The 24,660-nt window shown below is 39.0% G+C and overlaps 1 protein-coding gene across 3 annotated transcripts in view; it reads right to left on the minus strand.

The window, feature by feature from the left end:
* LOC5569849 (epidermal growth factor receptor substrate 15) overlaps window positions 1–24,660 on the minus strand; it is an 80,237-nt gene that overhangs the window by 13,449 nt on the left and 42,128 nt on the right. For all 3 annotated transcript variants that reach the window (XM_021846279.1, XM_021846278.1, XM_021846280.1), the window contains 3 exons: window positions 22,074–22,712; window positions 21,825–22,013; window positions 21,647–21,754 (listed from right to left, as the gene is read on the minus strand). In XM_021846279.1, the coding sequence (XP_021701971.1) occupies window positions 21,647–21,754; window positions 21,825–22,013; window positions 22,074–22,712 (936 nt within the window). The remainder of the gene's footprint in view (window positions 1–21,646; window positions 21,755–21,824; window positions 22,014–22,073; window positions 22,713–24,660) is intronic.

Raw genomic sequence — 24,660 nt, forward strand, 5'->3', positions numbered from 1 at the left:
TTAAAAAATGATATAGCCGTTATTTGAGCGGGAAAACTTGCTAAAGTAGTTGCAAGAACATGCTCTTTCGTATTATTGAATAAAAACGAGAATTCATTGAACATTTTAGGACCCAATTCAACTTGTAATAAATATTTTTAGTGGTCAAAATACAGGTTCAATGAAACAATTCAATAGCTGGCAATAGTTTATTGCGCGTAAGGTATGTATAGTTAACCTAATTATGTGTTTCTACAACATTCGCAACATTGTTTCATCTGGATGGAATACATTGAGATTCCCCTCGATTTTTAACGACTGTTTCGAACAGTCTTCTAAATAGCCGGGATAATCGAACATTCAAGTGGATATACAATACATTTTTTAGAAAAAATTGTTTTGTGCAAAGAAGATACCGTAAGTCAAGCCCACAGCTAAATGTGGTTCTATAATTTCACACTTTTACTTAATTTTGAACATGGTGCTCATCATGCCCCAAGGGTGTAAATTTATTAATATAATCAAAACAAATGAAATATTTTTTTAAATTTGATAAAAGTTTTGCACCTGATTATCTACAGAAGATTATTCTATAACTATACGGCCAAAAACGTATGAAATTATTTGTTTACGCAACAAAAATATCACTTTTAAATGAACAAATCTTATATGAAAAGGTAAATTTTTGGACTTCTATGTATTTTTGACAATATTTACGTTGCGTTGTTGATTTTTTAGCTGAAATTTATGGCCATCATATCAATTAAATGATATTCATCAGAACCTCAAATATTTTTTTGAAAAAAATCGGTAGAAACGACACAAACTAGGGGTGCCCATCTTGCCCCGGGTGCTCATCTTGCCCCACATTCCCCTACTATGAAAAAGGTAAAGCTTTTGTGTTCAGTCCTCTAACTGCTCGAAATAATAATTTATGGAAAAGTGACCAAACTCTTCCCACGTGCAATCTTCCCAGCTACAACTTTGCCGAAGCCCACATTTTGAAGGGACGTAAGGATAATTTGTTATTATTGATAACAAAGTCTAAACCATGCTGAAATGATCATTCAATTACTTTCAGAGCAACACTGCTTTTTTTGCTGTAGAACATAGTAGCCTGGATTACTTTGATATGTTCTACCCTGAGACGAGACTCGCGAAGACGGTCTTCTTTTTCTGTGATTGCTGAGTTTTTTTCTTATTCCACTTTGCGCATACCAATTATGCGCATGCGCGTACCAATTATGCGCATGCGCATACCAATTATGCGCATGCTGTTCAAATCCTCACATGAACCTCTCAACAAAAAATGATTAAGTTTGCATCACATCGAATCATAAATAGCCATTTGAGTGAAATTTCATGCCAGCAAACGTAGCAGACATTAGAAATAATTAATCTTCTGCTTAGATTTATCAGCAACTTTGGGAAAAACTGCTCCTCCGACTGAGGTTTTTAATAACAGTTTACTTTGAACACAATACTTTTCACTTTTTCAGCCATAAAAACGGTGGGCTGCATTTGACGTTTCGTGAGAGGGGAATCTGGGCTGCATATGACGTTGATATTTTTCCTCTTCGCGAGTCTCTCTCAGGTTCTACCCACCAGGAGCACCACTGTTGCCTGCCGGGCAGTTGGTTCAGCATGCAAACGGCATACCCAGTTTATGATTATGAATATCAATTCATCCTGACGTCCAATCAAAATGTGGTCTTCGGCAAAGTTTTAGCTGAAAGGATTTCACATGAGAAGATTGTGTTCACTTTTCCATAAAACATTATGACGACGAGATAGAGGGCTGAACACAAAAGGATTGCGTTTTCCATGGAATCTCCATATAAACTTCAAATGGTCTGTGCACAGTCCAATTTCTTCCAATGCATTTCAAACTTTGGGAGGATGCTATTTACCATAATATAAGTCGTTAAAGCATAGGGGAGTCAAAATTTCGAAATTTGCATCACTCTAGTGAGTACCTTCTGCAGAAATAGTACAGAATCGATCATCGATTGGACGTTCTGTACCCCTAACTTTATAGGAACCATAAACTGGCGCGTTGATGACGGTTATACTCATAGCGATCATCAAGCGATTCACTGAGGTACCGTAATCCGGGGTATCATTGATCAGCGGGGTAACATTGATCGGAATGACCCATCTTGTAAAAATTTCGTATTATCATTTATTGATGAAATATTTCCAAAGCATGAATTTCGATTCTCCTTCCTATATTCATGAGCCAATGAAAATTAAGATGTTTTCGAAAATTGCATTTACCTTATGCGTAAATTTAACAACTTTTTGAAACAAGGATTTCAATGGTTAAAGATTACACTACCGAAGATTCATGTCTCACATAAGATGTGCAAGCGATATGAGCAAGGAAAATGTCATTCTTATTAAAAATGGCATCGCCAAAAACGATTCCGTTGTCAAAACTTTTATAAGAATGTTCAATTCGGCAACATTAACGAATTACTGTTAAGAATGTAGAATTTCCTAAGGAAATTGCCTACCTTTAGGCGTATTCAGTGGCTCGAGGTGTTTTCAATTTTAAAATAACTCAAAAAGTAAATGACTTGTAAGCATTTGGACATCATATTCTGCTTCAGAAGCCATGATTCAAGTAAGTAACGGCATTTTCAATATTACCGAACGTTGTTTACATTAGTGATCAATGTTACCCCATATCAGCTAAATCAAAAAATCACCTGAAACATATTTAAAAACATGCTTAAATCTTTCAACAAACAAAATACAGTATATGGTTACGAGCTATTGGTGGCAGTACTTGTTTTAAAAATATAAAACTTGCAAGATTTGCATTTTCAAATGAAATATTTAAGAAATATCCTGAAAACTGATCAATGTTACCCCGGATTACGGTATAATGTTTGGTGGACGGACGGCAGAGGGATGTAACTCGACCCAAGCCCGAGGTTGGAAAACAGCGCGCTTCGACGGTGAAGTATTCACTGAAACCCTGAGGCGAACGAACGGTGAAGAGCTAGTTGCCGTGATATCACGAGCATGTGATGATTCCATGCCGACAAAAGCTCCTCCCAAAGTGAACAGGCCGCCGGTGTACTGGTGGTGCGAATCAATTGCAAATCTTTCAGTGATCTACCTTCGGGCTATACGAAGAATGCAACGCGCACACACAGATACACAAAGAGAAGAACGCGGTGCAGCAATTAGAGAGGCAAAGTTAGTTCTCAAAAAGGAAATCAAGAGTCGAAAACGGGCATGCTATGCGAGTGCCAACTCGAGACCGTGAGGCGATGCCTACAGAGTGGCAATAGCTAAGACCTCAAGTCTATTGCCTCCAGCGCCGTATGCGGCAGATGAAGGAGAAGAAGTGTCGAGGGTGACGAACGAAGAGCTGGCAGAAGAACCGCGATGCAACGCTGCATAGATCAAGGAATCTTCCCGGATGCATGGAAGCGACAGAAATTGGTGCTACTACCAAAGGCGGGGAAACCACTAGGTGACCCGTTGGCGTATAGACCCATCTGTCTAATAGATACGACGGGCAAGTTATTGTAGTTATTGTACAACAGGATAGTACCGTATACGAAGAGTGCGGACGGCCTGTCCAACAACCAGTAAACCTACTGTGGACGCTATCCAGTCGGTCGTTCAGACAGTTGAGGTGGCAATCGAGCATAAAACGAGCGGTTGACACTGTAGGTGTGAAGAATGCGTTCAACAGCGCAAGCTGAGAAGCAATAGCACACGCACTTCACTGCCTCAAGGTACCGGTGCAGTTGTGTAAGCTTCTAGAAAGCTATTTTGATGGTAGGATTCTACTGTATGACACAGAGGAGGGGCAGAAAAGCGTTCGTATCCCCGCGAAGGTACCTTAATATTCAATCCTGGGCTTCGCTAGCCACGTTGAATATGCCTGTAAAATGGGCAACTACGGCTATAGCGATGCTTTTGAAGATGATGTTTAACAGCTCTGCTTTAAATCCAAGCAAACGCAAGCTCTTGCCAGTTGTTGCGCTATCCATACTGAGGTATGGACGACCAATCTGATCAAAAGCGCTTAGACGAGCAGAAACCTAAAGCGGTTAGAAATCACGTATGTTATCATTTGCGAGTAGCGTACGGTACGGTTTCTAAAGAAGTCACGTGAATCATAGCCGGGGTGACGTTCATCGGGCTAATCATCAAGGAAGATGATCAATGCTTCAACCAAAGAGTTACCAGAGGAGTCCGCAACGCGTGTAAAGAGTCAACGCTCAGAGGTTGGCAGCAGGAATGGGATAACTCCACTAAAGGTAGACTAATACCAAATGTGTCAGATTGGTATAAAAGAAATCATGGGGAAGTGAACTTCCACCTGACACAGTTTCTGTCAGGACATGGTTGCTATAGGCAGTACCTGCGCTGGTCCGGGCACGTAGAGTTTCATGCGTACAATTCAGTGGAATGAGTGATAGCAAAAGCAAAATGCAGACATTCGTTATGGTATGGTCGTTATATGCCTTGAAAGTTCGGAGAAAATCAGCTAAAAGTTTATTTTCGAGGACCTATAAGTTAACTTTCGAGGACATTAATGCAGGCTCTTTTTGGAGTATTGTGAGATTGTGAAAGTTATCATGCTTGAGCAAACCTCAAAATAAGTTATTTGAGAAAATGACATGAAATTGGTAGGTTTCATAAAAAAATGGAAATTGGCGAATTGGGCATTCGGATATGTTTGCATTTATTTTCGTATTGGTAAAACTGACGGTGGCTTCTAAGTGGAGGATGCACAAGTGCATTGTTGAGCATTGAAAGAAGAGTGTACTTTGCGGAGGAAGTTGTGCACTAATGAAAGAAGAGATAAATCCAATAGCCTACGGTATTCGCTGCAATACCAAATTTCAATTTTGTACAAAAAGTGCAAAGTTTTAAACGACCTATTGAATTTATGATGCCAAAGGTACGGGTTAGTGACTCGTGAATGCGTGTAAAACAGGCGAACTAAAACAAAAGAAAACAAACAGAAAACGAATAGAAACACCATTAGCAGAGGTTAGTTTTTGTTTTTCATTGCTCTTTTTCCAGTTTTAGTATTTCAGGTTAATTCACTGTGTTAATTACCGAACATATTTTTGTGTTGCTTTGTTTTTTTTTGTTTGTTTTCGCATTTCACCATACGCGCTCCCTTGCCGACGCTTTTCGAACCATTGTTGTATCTTTTTGTTATTTGTTGTTGATGCTCTTCTACTTGTGATTTCTCCGATTCTTATTCTCTCTATTTTGTTAGGGTTTTCCTTTGTTTCTCTATTGTTTGTTCGTTTTACTAGTTATTATTGATTTTGCTTTTAGAACACTATAATGTCGTTTAGCTCGAATGCGGGACGATGTATGCGTGATTCGGTGTATGTGAGAGGCTTTTCCTAATACTTTCTGATAGGCTTAGTACTTGTGTCAGTTGGTTTTTCTGTGATTCAAACCTTGTAGCTCATCAATTTTGCTCAGAACAACTGTTTCGCTTGCCATCCCATCTCTAGTAATAAGAAAAATGCATGGCGAAGAACTGTGAGTGCTGTTTGGTTATACGCGTGAATCAACACTTTGATTTTCCATGACTTTTATAGTTACATGATTGATCGTCTAATTTGTAATTGTTTTCAGATACGAAGGATGGTTTAGCTTGTGGTCGTGTCATATTCTGTGATTGTGATTTTTAAAATCATTATCTTGTTTTTGATTATTCGGAATAGAAAACTAATTCTGATAAAACTTCCATATTTATATATTTTTACCGAAAATATTTACGGGATTCATTGACGATTTCCTAAATTTATAAAATGAAATCATTGATTTGGTTGTACATTTCTGCAGACGCTCTCGCGTTTGTTTTATAGGAAAATCGAACAAGGTTCATTATCGAATGAATTGAAAAAAAAAGAGAACTAAGCTAAATTTACTGATGTGAGAACCTCTATCTTTCAGAGACAAATATGAAACGTGGTAATAGTACAGGATCTTGAAAATGTCGACAGCCCTTCGCAATTTCGCGACCACAAGCTAACTTCCAAAAGTGTAACGCAAAAGCCTAAATCTCAATTCTTAATTTGGAAGATAGCACTAGTTGCCGTTACGTGTTTCTCAGTTGTGTTTGATATTAAATGTCGTACAAATACTGATAGGGATCTAAGCTGTTCTATTACTAACCGAAACGCACCGAATGAAGCGCCCAACAAGAAGCCAATCGAAACCTAATCTTTTTTCTCCCGCAATGTTTCCGGAAACGATGGAGGAAAATTTTGCAAACTATTTACACGTGGCGCCAGTAGCAGAAACCATACGGCGGAGTGATTCTTCGAGTTCCGACTTAGTAGATTAGACGCTTAAGCTGAAATCCGAAGATAATTGCGCATCATTCACATCGATATATTTCGTTGAACGTTTGTATGTTTGTTGTGTGCAATTAATTTCCACTGTAAAACATCGAGACTTTTATGGCAAAATCACATTAAATTAGATGTGTATTTTCGATGGCAAAGAAGCATAGGTGTAAGAAGTAAATCGGTTTCCGTTGGGAGTGGACCATTTTTGCCATGCAATACTATTTTCTTCGAAAGAGAATCATATCTTCCAACATCGCTGGATCAACAGCTTTAACTTTTTAGAAAACTAAAAATTGTTTTATTTTATTTTGACAAGTATTTAAATATATGCAGGATTGATGTCAAAGAAATTGTTAGGTCTTATGTGACAGATCAGTTCAGAAAAATGGCAGAAATTTGAAATGTGTTATTTTTTTTTTCGAGTATAAAATAATGGATCTATGCCTCAATCTAGCATTAATCTACCGTTTTGAGTTGTAATTGATATCCATGAATGCCTATTTAGCTCACCTTATGTATTTTGGGCCAGCTAACTTCGTTATATGGCTCTTGTGTTCTTTTTGGTCCATTCTAATATCTAATTGGGGTATCCCGATGTCTAATTGAGCCACCCACCTTAGTGTCCGTTTGAAGAAGGACAGATTCGTTTCAACTGTACGTAGGAGACTATTCAAATCGATCCGTATCTAACCGTAGCACGCGATCTGCGGAGTTTCCTTAGTTTGACCTCAACTTGAACCCATTATTTCCCGGATGATTATCCGAAACTCAGATGACATGCCCAACCCATTGCAGCCTCCCAATTTTTGCCATGTGGACGATACTCGGTTCAAACAGCAGATGATGCAATCCATGATTCCTTCGTCTTCTCCTCGATCCGTTTTCCATTCATCTGCACTTCGCCGTAGATCATGTTTCGTAGCTATAGAGGAGTACCAATTTAATCAGTTTCCAGTTACGATGCGTCTCAGATTTCTCTACTGGTGTCCGCTAATACGATATATTCGGGGTAAGGGCTTTCTATGTTTTCTCTTAAGTCTCATGCTTTTTCTTCCATACATTGTACTCGTGGTATTTCTGCAACATCTGATTACTTTTATTGTACTTTTGATATCCGCACATTGACCAGCGCCACGTTCCTCAAGACATGACCAACGCCAACAAGCACTATCCGAGGCTACTTGCCTTCAGTTTCTCGATCGTTCCACAGTTCCAAGATCCTGCTCCAACTGGTCAAACCACTTTGTTCGTTACATTCCTCTTCATCTTGTACGGCTGGATTCGAGGCGAAAACCATTTTTTGTGGGTCTGTTGTTTAGCGTTCTTATACCGGCGACCGTATTCTGGATACTGAGTTCACCGTAGAGTTGCTCAAGCTCTTGGTTCATTCTTCTCCTCTGTACGCCTCTTACATACTCTGCCAAAGGCCGTCCTCAGCACATGTCGTTCAAAAACTCCTAGCGCTTGCAATGCTCTTCACGTCTCATGCCCGTAATGGTCTTTTAGTCTTATCAGCGTTTTGTACATGGTATACTTATACTTGTACACCATCGGGGAGGGCTGTGCTCATGCCTCTCAGCCTCTAGTTATTCACCGGTGCTGTTTCATGATCTACTCAGCTATTCCCTGGCGAAGGATCTAGCCTACCCCGACTCGACGTTGGTCGGTCAAGTACCAGGGTCGTTTCTACAATTCCGGTTGGAGGATTACTTCCGGTTTGCAGGCGACCCGCTCTACTCGATCAAGTCCCCAATCGCGACCCGGAGCTCTCTGGTCTTCACGCCGTCTCCTTTGCAGCGACGACATAATCTGCGTTATTCCTCTGTTTACCGCATTCCATGTGCTTTAATGCCGACACATGTTCTGCACGATGTTGTCCGGATTTAGGACGCTTGTGGTTTCTGACATCATCTCGCTTCGTATATTCCTGAATCGATGGCAGTCGAATATACCGGTGTCTTTTCGATATTTTGCCAGGCCGGACAATATGGAGACTTTGTGTGTGCTTTAGAGAGCGCTTCGATGAGATTGCGTGTCCTCTGACGTTGATCTCGAACTGCTGAACCGCGTTGCAGTTGCTGCCTAGTACCACCTCCGTTTTGTGATGAACCAACTGCAATTTGACTCCAGTCATCCACGATTCAATTATGCCTATCGATTCCACCGTCAGCATCTCCACCTCCTCCGCAGTCTCTCCAGTTATCGTAAGAACGACGTCACCTGCAAACCCGACGATCTCGGCTCCATTCGGCAGTGTCAAGATCAGTACTCCATCATACATCATATTCCACAGTACTGGACCAAGTATGGATCTCTGTGGAACTCCCACGTTACTTAGCAAGCACGACTTCTAGCAATACGTCTTCGAATTTCTTTGCTGCAGTTGGTATCCAATGTTATCAATGATCCGAAATAAACAAATTTATCCACCACCCCAAAATCAACATTGGTAGCTGAAATGAGCTGAATAAACAACACTTTGGCTGAGTAAGCTGTTGTTCAGCTACCAATGTTATTTAAGATCTCCGTGTACCGTCACATTTCTGCTCTATCGCGCTCAGTTTTTCCAGCCAACAAATACTTTGTCTTCCATGTATTTATCTTCAACTCCCGGGAAAACCGTTCTCGTAAATAACTTTCCGTAGCACTTCGCGGTCGATATCATCGACAGCTTTGAAATCGATGAATAGGTGCTGCGTGAGAACTTGATATTAGCGACACTTTTGGAGGATCTTCCGCATCGTAAAGACTTGATAACTTTTCACAAATCTGCTCTGCAACGTCTGACGGAATGTGAATCCCATGAATTTGCCTTATATTGTCCTACGAATCTTCTTGCATTTGATGACAGATGGCATCATAGAATTGTGAAAATAATCTTGTAGAAAGCGCTCAGTAGCGCATGATGAATGCCACAATCCAACATGTAGATGGAACACCTAAGAACTTCTGTCCACTTTTCCGGTAGTACTGCTTCTTTTTCCCAAATTCTTCACCCAGTTTATGCACCAGCTTCGCTACTTCAAGACCATTAAAGTCATTATTTATTTATTTATTTGGTTCTACATCAATCAACTTAATAAAACCTCGCTAACAATATATCGATAATTCACTCGATTCATGGCTGCCTCTCTCCATCCTCGACTTCGACCTCGCGCTCTTTCTCGTTCCGACCGGATTCGAAGCGAACACCATTTTTACAGGGCTTCTTCTGGAGCCCATAGTAGAGACCATTTAGAAGATCCTTGTCGTATTACTGCCGCCACCCCTCGACCACCTCACGTTCGGTCGTGAGAAGATTCCGTTACAGTCTCTGTACATGTGAACTTGTGGTACAAAGCCTCGTAGAACTTCCGTGTGCCTTTAGCACGGAAAAGTTTTTGTATCCCTTCACGGTCTAGTGCTTCTTACTAGTGCTTCCAAGACCAAGTTCTGTTTCGTACATACTTGTGTCAAGCCTCGCCCGTGCTGCATATTTGTCACAATTCAACTACTCGCATTTACCATAGTATCAATCGTTTCTTTGACTCGCTGAACCTAGTGCTGGTGCTGCGGTACTAAAACTAAGGCTATGGCTGACTATGGCCTGATCGGATGTGCCTCCAGTCATCTTTGAAGTGGCGGTGTCAAGCTGCTCCTATGTTTGTAGAGCCTCCTGTGCGTATTCTTGAATCGTTTCTACGTTCGACTTTACCGAGATTTAGCCAGTCGACCCGTGAAAGAATTGTGGTGTGCATGAGACTTCAATGCTTAGGCCGTGTAGTGGGTATATTGGCCGATCAACGCTTAAGAATATTAGAAGCTCTGAAGAAGGTAGATGTCAGGCTACGAGGGTTTTGCTTGCACATTCCGCAGACGGCCGGAAATCCATTACCGGCGGAACCACATTGCTGATCGTCACCAATGAAATGGAGAGTGAGTGAAGAGCATAATCAGCGAATCTCTACGGAATGTCGGAGAAGGAAATATGGGAATGCAAGTAGAAGACCAAGGACTTTGACAGGGACCTTTTTGTCAATGCACTCCGAGCAGAAAGTGAATTTTCAAATATGGACGCAGACTAGTTAAGGTGAAGATGTATCGGTTCCAAACCTCAATTTTTCAAGAGCACAAATCTAGAGATGATCGTGGAAGGTCTCCTTCAGAAGCAGAACCTAACCACTTGGTGCACGGTTCGAATGAAACGTGTAAATTTCTGAGACATATGATGCACATAATTGGAGCGTGAAAAATCATGGATATTTACATGATATGTCATGTAAACTTCAATTATATGTCATGTAATCCAGCAAGATCCTGTGTGGTTACATGACATATAACACATTCTTACATGATTTTAGACTTAAATTTACATGACGACATGTTTACATCGCATGAATGAAGTTTACACGACGTGTAATCTTCATTATTTTTAACTGTGTAGCCTTGACCGTACCCTGATAAAGCTGCATACAAGGCTGGCGACTTTCGTGTTTCCAACGATGAGCAGATACAAGTTGTGAAAATGATTCAAGCAATGGCTTCTATAGCTCGGCAAACGATAAGGATCTCGCAATGGTAAACGGCGTAATGCAAATCGATTAAAGCTCTTGAGGTATATTGGACTCCATACAGGGGAACTGAATTCAAGGATAGGACGCACTAACGAACAGTGCAGCGATTTCAAACAGTGAATATCGGTAAAATTTTTACATAATCGCATAATGAAGCCTAATGTTCTCGAAGCCTTATCGACGATTTACGCTACATGTTGTTTGAAGGTAATCTGGGAATCCATGATTACTCCTAGATCTTCCACGTGGTTCACTTCAGATAAGTTGTACTTGAAACGGACAGGCTCTTTGTTTGATTTCGTTCTGCCAAACTGACATGGCACGAAAGGCACAACAAGTCTATGGTAGTCGATCGGCCTGGCATAAAACCGTGTTGTTCTTCGCTCAAATAGCGTTTACAATTAGAAAGAAGTGGCTCCATTACAACAAGTCCGAACAACTTTGATACTGCGCATAATGATGTAATAGTAATACTACGGTAGTTGTTGATGTCGCAACGGCGACCTTTCTTGTACACTGGGAACATATGAACGAATTGCCAGCAAGATGGAAAGACACCATTCGCTGTCGATGACTGGAACAAGAGGCAAAGAGAAGACAACAGCTGATGTTTTTTTTTTTTCAGAAGAATCGCCGATATTCCATCAGGCCCAGGTTTAGAAGTAGACTCCTGTTGACGTGCTACTCGGATGATCATGCGGTGTCGTCCACGGTAAAAACTGCGAGTGACTGTTCTTGCATAGGAACGTTTCTCGCGGCGGACGAAACTCGTTCTGTTAATAATAGTTCGTCGGTTAGAACGCTTGAGAATTTAACGGCAAACAGTCGACAGATATCCTCAATTTTGGATGCTGTTTCACAATTCACTTCTAGCGACGATGAAACGTCGGATTCTTTTCGTTGCTCGTTCAAAGACTTCCAGAACGATTTTGGTAGGGGTTTCAATTTCCTTTATTTATTTTTTCTGACAGTTTAGGTAACAACGTTTACTGACTCTCTTGTAATTGTTTGTTGCGCCGTAAACGTCGCAATCTATGGACAGGAGAAAGTCGGCCATTCCATCGCCATCAGCGTTCCCATATTCGTAGTAAACTTGCGATTTAATCGTACTGCTGAATCGTTAATTAAGCGTTAAAACGATAGGTCTATGATGTGGAACAAGTATAACAAGAGGAGCAGGAGCGATGGAAACAATCGGAGCTGTGTCTTGAACGCTTACAAAGCAGAGATCTAAAGTGCGGCCATTTTCGTTTATTATATCACAAATTCGCTTCAGGGTCGCTGTACAGTAGCTGTCAAGTAAATTCATGGCACTTGAATGAATTACTGATTACTATGGGACGCTTCCATTTGACTGACCGTTTCGGCCGCTTGTGAGGACCGGAAGTTACCCTCATTCGGAATCGCAGGACCTACCTGCGCACCTGAGTACCTTCAACCACCGGGGAACATTCCACTAGAGTAGGACGCTGAAGAATAATCTTAGTCGTACGTAGCGTATCTTTGGTTAGATTGGTCGTGTAGCGTGTGAACCAGTAGTCATTCACGAATTTCCTGATAAATCCTGATGCATCTGATCGGTACATCTTGCCAACAGCGCTGCACGCCTTCTTGTTCTGGATCAGCAGCAAACAATATCTTTACAAGGTTGTTGCCCGGTAGTCTCACAACATGCTCTGTCCAACGTATCCTTCCAGTTATTGCCACTTTCCGTATGCTAGGTTCGTCGTAGAGTCCAGCGAGCTCGTAGTTCAATCTAAACCGACACCGTTCTCCTGTATACCGCTCAGCATCAAGCAGCCTGACGTTTACGGCGGAAATACATATCTGCCATCATTTGATATTCTTCCACTGATACCCATGTCATCAGCGAAGCAGACAAATTGACTGCACCTTATGAAAATCGTACCTCGGCTGTCGAACGCAATTCTCCGAGCGTAATGTTCGACCGAACCATCCGGAATTGCTGAACATCGGTGATTTACTAGAAGAGTCACAGCAAGGAGCAACGCGTAGCTTTAAAATTTATATATAAATGACTTCATTGCAAAATTCGAGTAATAAAAAAATCCAACTTGATGAGGCATAGTTCCGTTATTTCGAACCCTACAGCGCTACTTAATAAACCAAAATCTACGTCACCTCAACAAAAAAAAAATGCACGAATGTTCTTGTAATACTTGCGATATCAGGAGCAAAATACTGTAATGTTCTCACCTAGATCTCATTCCATGCAACTTCTTCCCTAACCCTTAACATACGTAAATGATATCTAACCAACTAATTGCTATTATGTGTGTAATTTCCTGTCACTCCTTTCTGCAATCAACCCGATGCAACGCGCCATGGCTTGTCTCCTATTGTTCTGATGATTCTTCCCCTCCTACGATACAACAGGTATGTGTGTGTGTACGACGATATCGGTCCTAGTCGAGAACGATTAGAGTCAGAGAGCATCACCAGAAAGTCGATAAATATATAGTTTCATTTTCATTTTCATATATATATATGCACTTTTTCAAAGTTTCCCATAACAATAACTAAATTGATAGAGTAAATATATATGTATGTATATTTAAGTATCTAAGCTAATAATATCTGATTTTGTTCTTCTTGATTTCTTTCCTCTGCTCGTTTTGTTGTTTTCTTTCCAATTGGGTGAATCGATAGTGTTGTTGATTGGTTAGATTTTTAGATTATACCATAAGTACATTCGGTGTTCGTCCACGTTCAAACTTGTTTCCTAACAGTTCATTCAGTTTGGTCATTCAGTTGAAGCCGGTATGAATCTGGGTGCTGAGAGAGATTGTGTGGGTGCACTTGCTGGAAATGCTCTAACAACGAGATGGTGTGTGAATGTGTGCTTTGGTGTGTTCGATGACAGAAGCGAAACAATAGAGATACTCTTATGTTGCAAAGGGTAACAATTAATACTAGTTAAAGGTTTTTTTTTGTTCATTACGATACGTTTCACAATTCGTATTTCCTCCGGTTACGCGGGACTTTAAAACACCGTGTGAGATGCATGGTTGGTTTGATCGTTTAGTGTGAGGGGGTGTGTGTGATTTTGTGCCTATGCGGATAGGTGTCTGTGTTGGTTTCATTCTCAAATAATGCTTATCATCTTCTAATCTTTTTTTTGTTATAGGTATTGGTTAGTTCAGAAACTGTTCACTGCACAATAGTGATTAATTTGCCTGTTCTTCCAGAGGCGGGGGAATTTCTAAATGATTTTTTGTAACACGTCTATTTTTGTTCGGTTGATTTGTTAAGTTAGTTAGTAAATTATTTATTGTTTGTTAGATGATATTCACTGTGGAAATGACGGAAAAATCCGAGTGAATTACGGGAAAAAGAGAGAAAGAGAGAAAAAAGAATTTACGGTGAGTCTTCACGGTTGGCGTCTCATTGGAGAAGATACGGCACTGAATATTGGTTTCTCTAATAGCAGGAACATGGCAACATTACAGAGAAATAAGTAACAGGCTACAGAACAAAGTGGTTGCAACAGAAGACGTATTTGGCGCAAATTAAAATAGTAAAAACGATCATTGTATAACAATTTTAGGTTTAGATTTACTAAATAACAGCGGATGCAAACATAGATACCGTCGTTGAGGGTGAGAATGGGTCAAAAAAGGATATGTACGATTTATTTATTGAATAACTTTCGCAATTTAACTCCAATAAACTTCAAATTTGTGTGTATGTACTTTGATGGTACCTTAAGAACTGTCCAAAATATTATAGAAACATATTTAATCACTGCGGCGCTATAAGTGAATGAAAAATGACCCAATCTCACCCCATAGAGGGGGTGACATTGGGTGACTGTAATTGAAATAACTTGTTTTTGAGAATATGATTGCAAAACCATTCATAGCAAAAAAATATTGATGAAACACGATGCAAACAAGACGAAAAGACATCGAAGATGTTGCACAAGTATGATAAACCCACTTTAAAGAACAAGTATAGCAAAAAATTGAAGAGTTATGAGAAAAAATATGTAAACCCAGCACTTATCGTCAAGTTTACACAAATTTTCTTGTTTTTCTCCGCAAATTGTCTTCAAAGTCTCATTCCCATTGTCTATTCAGTTTACCCAAAGGTTAATCACTGTTATTTTAAACCTTCGCAAGTAGTTAAATTTCGGTGCGACATTCCACGCCCAATACATTTTAGGCAGATGTTGAAGTCATAATCCCGGTATTTCAGCGATCCAACTCATTTGTACTTCCGTGAGTTGTTTCTATAATATGAAAACACTAATAAACAATTAAAATTCAAAAAAAATCATTTGATAAAATATTACGATGTTGCTGCGCACGAAAAACAGTTGCTGGTTTTAGAAGTTGTCAAAATGCGTTGCATTTATATTCAATCCACGGAATCCTCAACTAAACTTGTTTGATGTTTCAGCGATGCTGTATTTAGAAATAATATACACATCTTAATGAAGAAAGAGAACACATGGCACCGTAAAACGACAAAAGAGTAGACTGATTTCATTCACCATCATTCTTCCTTGACCCAATCTCACCCCTATATTTAATGTTTTAGACACCGTACCGAAAAAAATGAAAGTTTTGTGGAAAAATCAAACAGATTCCGGAAAATACTTTTGAAGTGTATTGAAAAGACGTTTATACTTCTACTAATAAACCAAAATAGAATAAAGTACATGCGTTATACTTTGCATAGGAGAAATTTAATATTGTAAATTGTGTCAAGTTTCAACACACAAGTTTGTTGATATATTAAACCAAAACTACTATTTCTCAAAATGTATATTGTGATTAAATATATGCAATAATATGTTCCCTAACACATGAATTATAAATTTTAGTAATATCAGCGTAATTAGCTGAAATATTTCATAAACCATATATTTCCGTTTTGACCCAATCTCAGCCCATTGTCACCCCCATGGACGGTAGTTTGAAAAATAAAAACAAACTTCTTCTGAAGTTCTGGGGGTGTTTTTGTAAGATCCCATGGAGTGTTTCTAGAGAAATCGTGGAGTTCTTCAAACCATCTCTACAGGGGTCCCTGTAGCAACCCTTTGATGAATTCATCGATAAGTCATGGAACGTGATCCTGACGCAATTTCCGGAGGACTTTCTGGAGCAATTCTAGAAGTACTTTCTTAGGGAATCTCTACAAGAATGTCTGGAAGTCTTCCTAGAGTAACAACCTGATTAACACCAAATTTAACTCCCAGAAGATGTCATGTGGAATTTCTGAGAAATTATTTGAGATACTTGCGGAGGATCTTCCGAACAATAAGAATGCAGGAGTTTTTGGAGGAATTCCTGAAGGAATCCCTGGAAAATACGTTTAAAAGCCATTTTGGGAAATTTTCAGAGGAGCATCTAGAAGAAGTTTTTCAAAAATTCCTTGGTCCATTTCAGCAATCCAGGAATTGAGTTCTAGACGACGTTCTAGAAGTTTTATTTGGGGGAATCTATGGAGGAAAACATTGATGAAATATCAGAAACTACTTGAGTATCTTCTTGAGCAATTCCTGAAGGAAACCTAGGAAAAATCTGGGTTCTGGGTGATATCTGCAGAAAACATTGAAGAAATATATGGAGAGACCGAGGGGAAGCTCATGGAGAAACTTTATGTGGAGCTTCTAGAGTGATTCCTCGAGGACTATCTGGAGAAACTTCTAGAAAAATGCTTGAAGAAGTTCTTGGAGGAAAGTCATGACGAAACTCTGGACGAAATCCTGGATGAACTATTACATGAACTTTCGGAAGTCTTCGTGGAGTAACGTTTTCGGGAATACCATAAAAAATTGATGTTTTTTTTTGGAGATGGGATGAGAGTTACTAGAACATAAGAATTCTTTGAGAAATAACAAGAGGATCTTATAAAACAGTTTATTGAGGAATTCCTACAACACATTTGTCAACAATTCCAAAGAATCCTTGGATTCCATGGGCGACTCTTAACCACACTTTTTACCAGTTCTACGACACTAAAAATGATGTTTTGATAAATCTGCAATCTAATGGAAACAAATAAATGATTGAAACCAACTATTTAAATTATTTCCTATTCAATAGATACAATTTATCTTTAGAACAGGTAGATTTGAGTTTAGGAAATCGCCACTGCCTTGAAAAAACCTCTGGAGAATTTTTTTGCAAGGGTTTGAGAAAAAATCGAAGAAACTAGAAGAATTAAACTTCTTTAGAAATTCTGGGGTGTTTCTGAAGGATCCCTAGGAGTGTTTCTAAAAAATCTCAAAGGAATCTCTATAGGAGTCCCTTGTCGAAAGAAGTGTTTGTCGAAACATTAAACACATTCTGACGAAATTTCCAGAGGATCTTATGGAGAAACTCTAGAAGTATATCTTAGGGACAATTCAAATATGACGTCCATCGATTTTTAAGATTTCTAGACCCCCCCCCGCTCCCCCTCTGTCACGCTTTTTCCAATACCTTCTACACGTACTGTCACACATTCGTAGACCCCCCCTCCCCCTAATGATGGACGTCATTTTTGGATGATCCCTTTAGGAAATTTCTGTATGAATCACTGGAGATCTTCCTAGAGTAACTACTTAATCAATACCATCTGAAATTCCCAGGAGATGTCCTTGTGGATTTCCAGGAATTACTTCTTTAGATTAAAAAAAACTTCTTTCTACTGGTATTATTTGAGATAATCTCAGTAATGAATCACTAGATGCATAAGTGATGTAATTTTTCTCTAAAATCGACAGTTTCGCAGCTAGAATTGTTCAAAGAAATTGCTTGCATAAACTCATAGACCATTTTCTAAAGTTATGTTATTTTGAGTCAAAATGATCGATTAATCTAAGGAAAACTTATTTTTTACAATTTCTCATCGTAATAGGCTGTTTTTCATCACGCCAATCTGTCATGAAACGGCCTACTTTCCTGCACTGAAGTATGCAGTGCGGAAATAGTCATTACGCAACTGAAACCAGTGCTGTAATGATTCATTACGCAACGCTTTCTCATTACGCAACTATTGAGTTTTGAATCATTACACAACAATTTTGCAGAAATTGTAAAATGATAATGAATGCATTCCGATATCATTTCTGATACCTTCAAGGGGTCTTTCACGAAATTGCAAAAAATGTTGTACGAAACTCGTTGCTGAACTCGATTTTGACAGCACTCGTCGTAATTATCCTACTCGGCAAGCCTGGTTGGATAAATTTACGACTCGTGCTGTAAAAATCATGATTCTGCAACTTGTTCCGTAAACTACTATTAGAGTAAGGTGGGGCAAAAGTTCGACCTTAGTAGTATAGAGTAAGGTGGGGCAAAAGTTCGACCTTAGTGGTATAATCAAAGTTTCCAGGAAAATAATAGCAGATGAAACAAAACAAATACCATACAGCGAACCTTCAACATATTGGCTATAATTTTGCTGAACAAACTTGTGTCAAAATATTTACCCATTTTTAGTTATGACAGTTTCAAAATTGATTGTCATATTCGAACTTTTGCCCCACCGGTGGGGCAAAAGTTCGAATCTAGTGTGGGGCAAAAGTTCGTTGGCTTAAACACAAAATATCAATACTTTTATGCCAGGCATACTTTATACCAGCCGTAAATTAATGTTTGCCGAAAAATACACACTAAATTTTCATCAAAAAATGCCCAAAACAGGGTTAATTGTAATCCACCGAAAAAATAGCAGTTTTTCGCAAAACTAAGTGGAAATGTAAAATTTTCGTGACATTTTTCGCACGATCAGGTAAATTTCGCTAAATTTGAAGATAATATGTAGATTTCAGGAAATTTTAAAAATTTTCCGTGGGTTTATATATGGGTCGAACTGTTGCCCCGCTATGGGCCAAAAATTGATTCCAACTATTTATGGAAAAACTAATACACGTCAAAGCATCCTTATGATAGGCTTAGAAACGCCCTTACATAAAATATTGAAAAATATTTTATCTTCATTTGGTTCCATGCATCGAAAGTTTGACCAAATATTACAATATTTACGTCGAAAAACAACAAATAGCCATAACTTTTCCAAATCTCAATCGATTTTTATAATATTTGGAGTGGAAGTCTCGTACTTGAATAGCATTCGAACCACCATGACATTTCTAAGTTTTGATTTGATTTGAGCTAGAAATCTTAAAAAGAAACTCTTGCCCCACTGGACCTTTGGCCCACTTTAATCTAATCAAGGTTTCCAGGACAACAATAGCAGTTAAAACAAAACAAATACCATACAGTGAACCTTCAACATATTGGCTATAATTTTGCTGAACAAACTTGTGTCAAAATATTTACCCATTTTTAGTTATAACAGTTTCAAAATTGATTGTCTTATTCGAAATTTTGCCCCACCGGTGGGGCAAGAGTTCGAATCTAGTGTGGGGCAAAAGTTCGCTGGCTAAAACCCAAAATATCGATCCTTTAATGACAGGCATACTTTACATCAGCCGTAAACTTAAGTTTGCCGAAAAATACACACTAAATTTTCATCAAAAAATTGCCCAAAACCGGGTTAATTGTAATATACTCAAAATTAGCAGTTTTTCGCAAAACTAAGTGTAAATATAAAATTTTGGTGACAGTTTTCACACGATCAGACAAATAAAACTAAATTTGAAGATTATATGTGGATTTTAGGCAATTTGCAAATTTTTCCGTGATTTTATACATGGGTCGAACTTTTGCCCCACTATGGGCCAAAAATTGTTTTCAACCATTTATGCAAAATCTAATACACTTCAAAGCAACCTTATGATAGGCCTAGAAACGCCCTTACATAAAATATTGAAAAAGATTTTATCCTCTATTGGTTCCATGCAACGAAAGTTTGACCAAAATTTACAATATTAACGTTGAAAAACAACAAATAGCCATAACTTTTCCAAATCTCAATCGATTTTTATGATATTTGGAGTAAACGTCTCTTACTTGAATAGCATTCGAACCACAATGACATTTATTAGATTTGTTTTGAATTGAGCTAGAAATCTTAAAAAGAAACTCTTACCCCACTAGAACTTTTGCCCCACTTTACTCTACCATTCTGAAAATATGGGTAAAATTTAATCCAATTCGAAGATGGTCGAGTTCTTTGACTGACCGATTTGACATGAAATTCATCTATTCAAAGAGAAAGTTTATTTTACAGGAATTTCTGAAAGAATCTCAAGAAGAATTTCAGAAGGAAGAACCAAAAGCGAAGAACTGCTGAGGGCTTTCCTGGACGAATTTCTTTTTATATCTTAGAATATCTTTCATCTTTCACCTCTTATTTCCAAGAAAAAGATTATTAGTAGAATCTTTCAAAATTTGTGTATATTTTTAGAGGGAAATTAAAATAATAATAATATTCTGAAAGGTTTCCTAGATGATTCACTTGTGGAGATACTGCAAGTGTTTTCTGATAAGTTTTCTAAAGGAATTCCTGGAGGATTATCAGAGGCACTTGTGAAAGAACCTCGAAGGTATTCCTTCGCTTAAAGGGCTATTATACTGTTAATATAGGGCATGTCAGCTCTAGAATAGCACTATATTAGCACGAAAGACGAATTAAAATGCTGGTTGGTTACTTGAGAATCTGGTGGCATTCCTGGAGGATCTACAGAATCAGAAAAATTTTCATTTTCAAAGCTCTTAGCTTAATAACTGAAACAAAATTCATAACTTGTGGTGGTTTTCTTGTAAGATCCTTTTGAGGACATAAAAAAAAACTTGTGGTAGAACTTATGGAGGAATTCAGGAATTCCCGAAGAACATTTCGGAGGATTCCTTAGAAAATTTTCAAATGACATTTGATGAGAAATGTTTGCAACCGAGAACAGGAACCATCCATAAATGACGTAGCATTTTAGGGGAAGGGGATATTCACCAATTTTTACTCTTCCTAACTCGATATTGAAAGGACCATCGAGTTAGGGAGGTATCGAGTTACAGAACACAAAACCAGTGCAACTGCGATTCAAGGGACCATCGAGGTAGCAATGAAAACCAACTTTTACTATGGTTCTCTAACTCGATATCGAGATACGGAATATCGAGTAAGGAAGAGTTAACTGTATTAGGTGTAGGAAAATAGGTTACGATGGAGGAGGGGGTGTCAAATTTTTGCCAAAAAATGCTACGCCATTTATGGAAACTGCCATAGAACCAAAAAATATTCTTTCTTGATGAAAGAGATTCATAATAAGATCGTATGATTTCCATAAGAGGGCTTCATGGATTCCAATTGTTTTGGATATAGGTATGAAAAGATTCAGTATACAATCAGAATAATAGCTATAAAACGTGAAGGGTTTATAAGTAAATGAAAATAAATGAGTGCAAAATTAAGAATGCATAAGGGGTTTAAAATATATTAGATATAATGGAGTGAAGCACCAACTTTAGTAATAAAACACAAAAGAAACATATGTTTATTAGTATTTTTAATACAACTCAACAGAACTATCAATCTAAAACTACTATTGCAATAAGTAATACCATGCAGTGGAAGGGATAGGTAAGTAGATTAAAACTACAGAAAAAACAACCAAAGAATGAGTGTGTTAGTAGCTAAGAAAACAGTTCTACTTTGGCATGCAGCGAATAAGAATAGTATAGGAAATAAAACAATTAAAAAAAAAACATTCTTTGGCTAAAAGGTTAAAGCAGCAATTGAAACACGACAGGGTTGCCCCCGGCTTGCCTCGCTTAAAGGAAAAGGTTAGGTTTAGGTCCATCTAGGTTGTGTGCCAACACGAAAAATAATACGATTATTGACAATCACCTTATTGTCGAAGTCAGCGAAGTTGGCAAAACCGCCGCCACTGCTGTCGCCGAATGCGTCCGACGACATCATCGCCGCTGGGGGCGCTGGCTTCGTCGGTGTGGGACCCTACAATCGAAACGACAGGGTATTAAGTTTGTTCAGCGCAAGAGCTGAAAGATTACCGTCAACTACATACCTGTAATGGCCGGGGTGGGGCTGGCCTCGGCGGAGGCTGTTTCGCCTTCTTCGGCGGCAACGCAGGACTAGGCGATTCCGGTCGAGGAGGTGCTACCGATTTGCTAGGACTGGGCGAGAGTATTTGGTTAGCGGAGGTGGGTGCGTGCAGCGCGGCAAACGGATCGCATCCGAACTCGTCCTTGGAAGCCTGTGGGAAATCGTGAGTGTTATTGTTTGATCTGTTACGCTATGTTATCGAAACACTTACATCCTGCATGGTTCCTTTGCTTTCGGCAAACGGATCAGCCGCACCACTTCCCCCCATTGATGTGCCGAACGGGTCACTGGGTTTGTTGTCGAATGCATTGCCAAATCCGTCCTCGAATCCACCACCACCGCTCTGGAATCCATTGCTGGTGTCAAATTGCGTGGCGAATCCGTTGGTTTTGAAATCATCGCCGAACCCTGTTTCTCCATCGTTAGCACCGAAACCGTTTGCCTTATTATCCCCGAAGGGATCCCGTTTGTTAGCATTCTCGACTTCCTTCTCCTCAAGCGCTTGCTTGGCCTCTCTAAATTCGGGTTCAATCTTCAAGGAGTAGTCGGACACCAGCACCGGATCGTTAGTGTCGATCGCATTTCGGAACATGGCCAATGCGTCGTTCATCTGCCGTTGGTACTCCTGGATTTGAGTAACCATCGCCTTGACTTGGCTGATCTCGAGTTGCGTGTCCTGCAGTTGGGACGTTAGCCGGTCGACGTCTTTGGTACTGGCGTTGTATTCCTTTTCGAGCGCTTGCTCTTCGTCTTTTAGCTTCTGCAGTTCCGAACGGCGCGAATCCAGTTCGCCTTCCTGCTCCTTGAGGGTGGCCTCCTGCTTCTGGCACTGCTCGCGAATTTTGTTCACCTTAAATGAGGCACGTTTGATAAGTATAGGGAGAAATTGGGAATGGTAGAGTACTCGACATTTGACCCTATTCTTAGACCGGTGACGAACGAAGGTAGTTACGAACACAAAATACTAACCCAATACCAAAAACAAGCACTTATGAGTAACTAGGAGATAGATAATAAAGTGAATGACAATCGGGAATTGGAGAAGGAAAGGAGAAGCTGAAATCAATTGGCAAAGAAATCACGTACGAATAACACACGAGTGCGAGCAAAATATGCACGATTTGATTTTTTTAATTGGAGTGCGAAAATAACAGGAAAGAGTGGAAGCGAAAGAAAAAAAGATCACTATGAATCGTAATTAATTGATATGCAAGATGCGCAACTGTCGACCGTCGGATGCGTCGGCGAACGACTAAAATACGACTCAGATTCCGCGAAGGTCAGATCAAGAGGTTGATGGAATGGATAGTACTAACCAATGCCACTTTATGCCAATATGAACGAAGTCTTTTCTTTGGTAGCTAACAAGTTGAAGTTCAAATCTTCAGGGCAGACTATTATATCCTGTAGAAGACAATCCTTTAAGCAAGTTAGTTTATTTCAGAGAATCCATTCAACATCAGTTTTCTGATGCCAGTATATTTCCCGGGTATCCTCTAGAATTCAAAGAGAATTCGTAGTTTGGAAACAATTTCTATATGTATCTGAATTTCGACCATAGTTCCACAAAACGGCAGAGCTTAATATGGTCAACCTATTCTCTTATGAGAATGTCTTTAAAATTATGCGTTAGGGATAACCCATGAAATGTTTGATCTCGTTGAAGCCAAGAGCAAAGCAACAGAGATTTTTATGACAGAAACAATATTACGCCAACAATATTTGATTACTTGCTTGCTAAAACATGTGACATGTACCCAAATTAGCATAAATATTTACAGGAATTCATTACAGATTTTGCTTTTTAAAACATTCTTCAAGACTGTAACAAAAATCTGTCTGAGAATATCAGAAGCACTTTACCATTTAATTATTCATCTAAGATTCTGCCATGAATTCAGTAAGAATCTCAGAAGAAAGTTGCTTAGAATTGCTGGTAGAATTTGATGTAAATCTGCAGATTTCCTTGCAAAATCTAACTAGGATTTTGTCATAGATCACTGACTAGTCGAGTAAGTAACCTAAACAAGACTCTTTCAACAATGAGTATCAAGGCATTCGTCAAACAGGAAATCATAATGCATAAATCATAGCACTTAAAACATTTTCAGCCATGGCTCTGTGATAGAATCCACTGAAAACCTTGTTAACAATCCATCGTTTTAGTGATGTTCTAAATAACTCTAAAGTAATTGATCAACTAACTTGCAAGGATTCCTTAAATACCTTCCTTATTTTTTCCAGGGTGTCATTAATGTTCTATAAGATCTACTTTGAATCTGCTCAATAACTTCATCCAGAAAATCACGAAGCTTGACACTTTCGTAAAAATTATGGGAACAACCTGCCTGAGATTTCTCTAGGAAACCAACGATTTTTCACAGGATCTGCTAACAACAATACTGGTAAACATTAACTATTCCTCAAGCAACTCACAAAAACTAAATCATGATGCAAAGCTCAATATGTCAGGTGGATGTGTATCCTCTGATATAATTCCTAATTTCGGTCATTTGGAATTTCAGGATGGATGAACATATTGTTATCATTATATGAGTGGCTTTTCGCCCTTGGCGAGTTCGCCACTTATCATGTAAGTCCCAAGGGTTTTTAAGGGTTTTTTTTAAGATAATAACGATATGCTGGGGAGCATCGTGGTATCCCTTCTATGAGAAGGCGTTTGTTTTGATAAAACAAAATTACGCCAAAAAAATTTGTGTAAAATGATCTTAACCCATTTAACACCTAGGTTGTTCTAAGTTTTGAAGCAGTTCTGACCAGATCTACGAAAGAAAATT

Source organism: Aedes aegypti, chromosome 2 (genome assembly GCF_002204515.2).
Source record: "Aedes aegypti strain LVP_AGWG chromosome 2, AaegL5.0 Primary Assembly, whole genome shotgun sequence".
NCBI classification, from domain to species: Eukaryota; Metazoa; Arthropoda; class Insecta; order Diptera; family Culicidae; genus Aedes; species Aedes aegypti.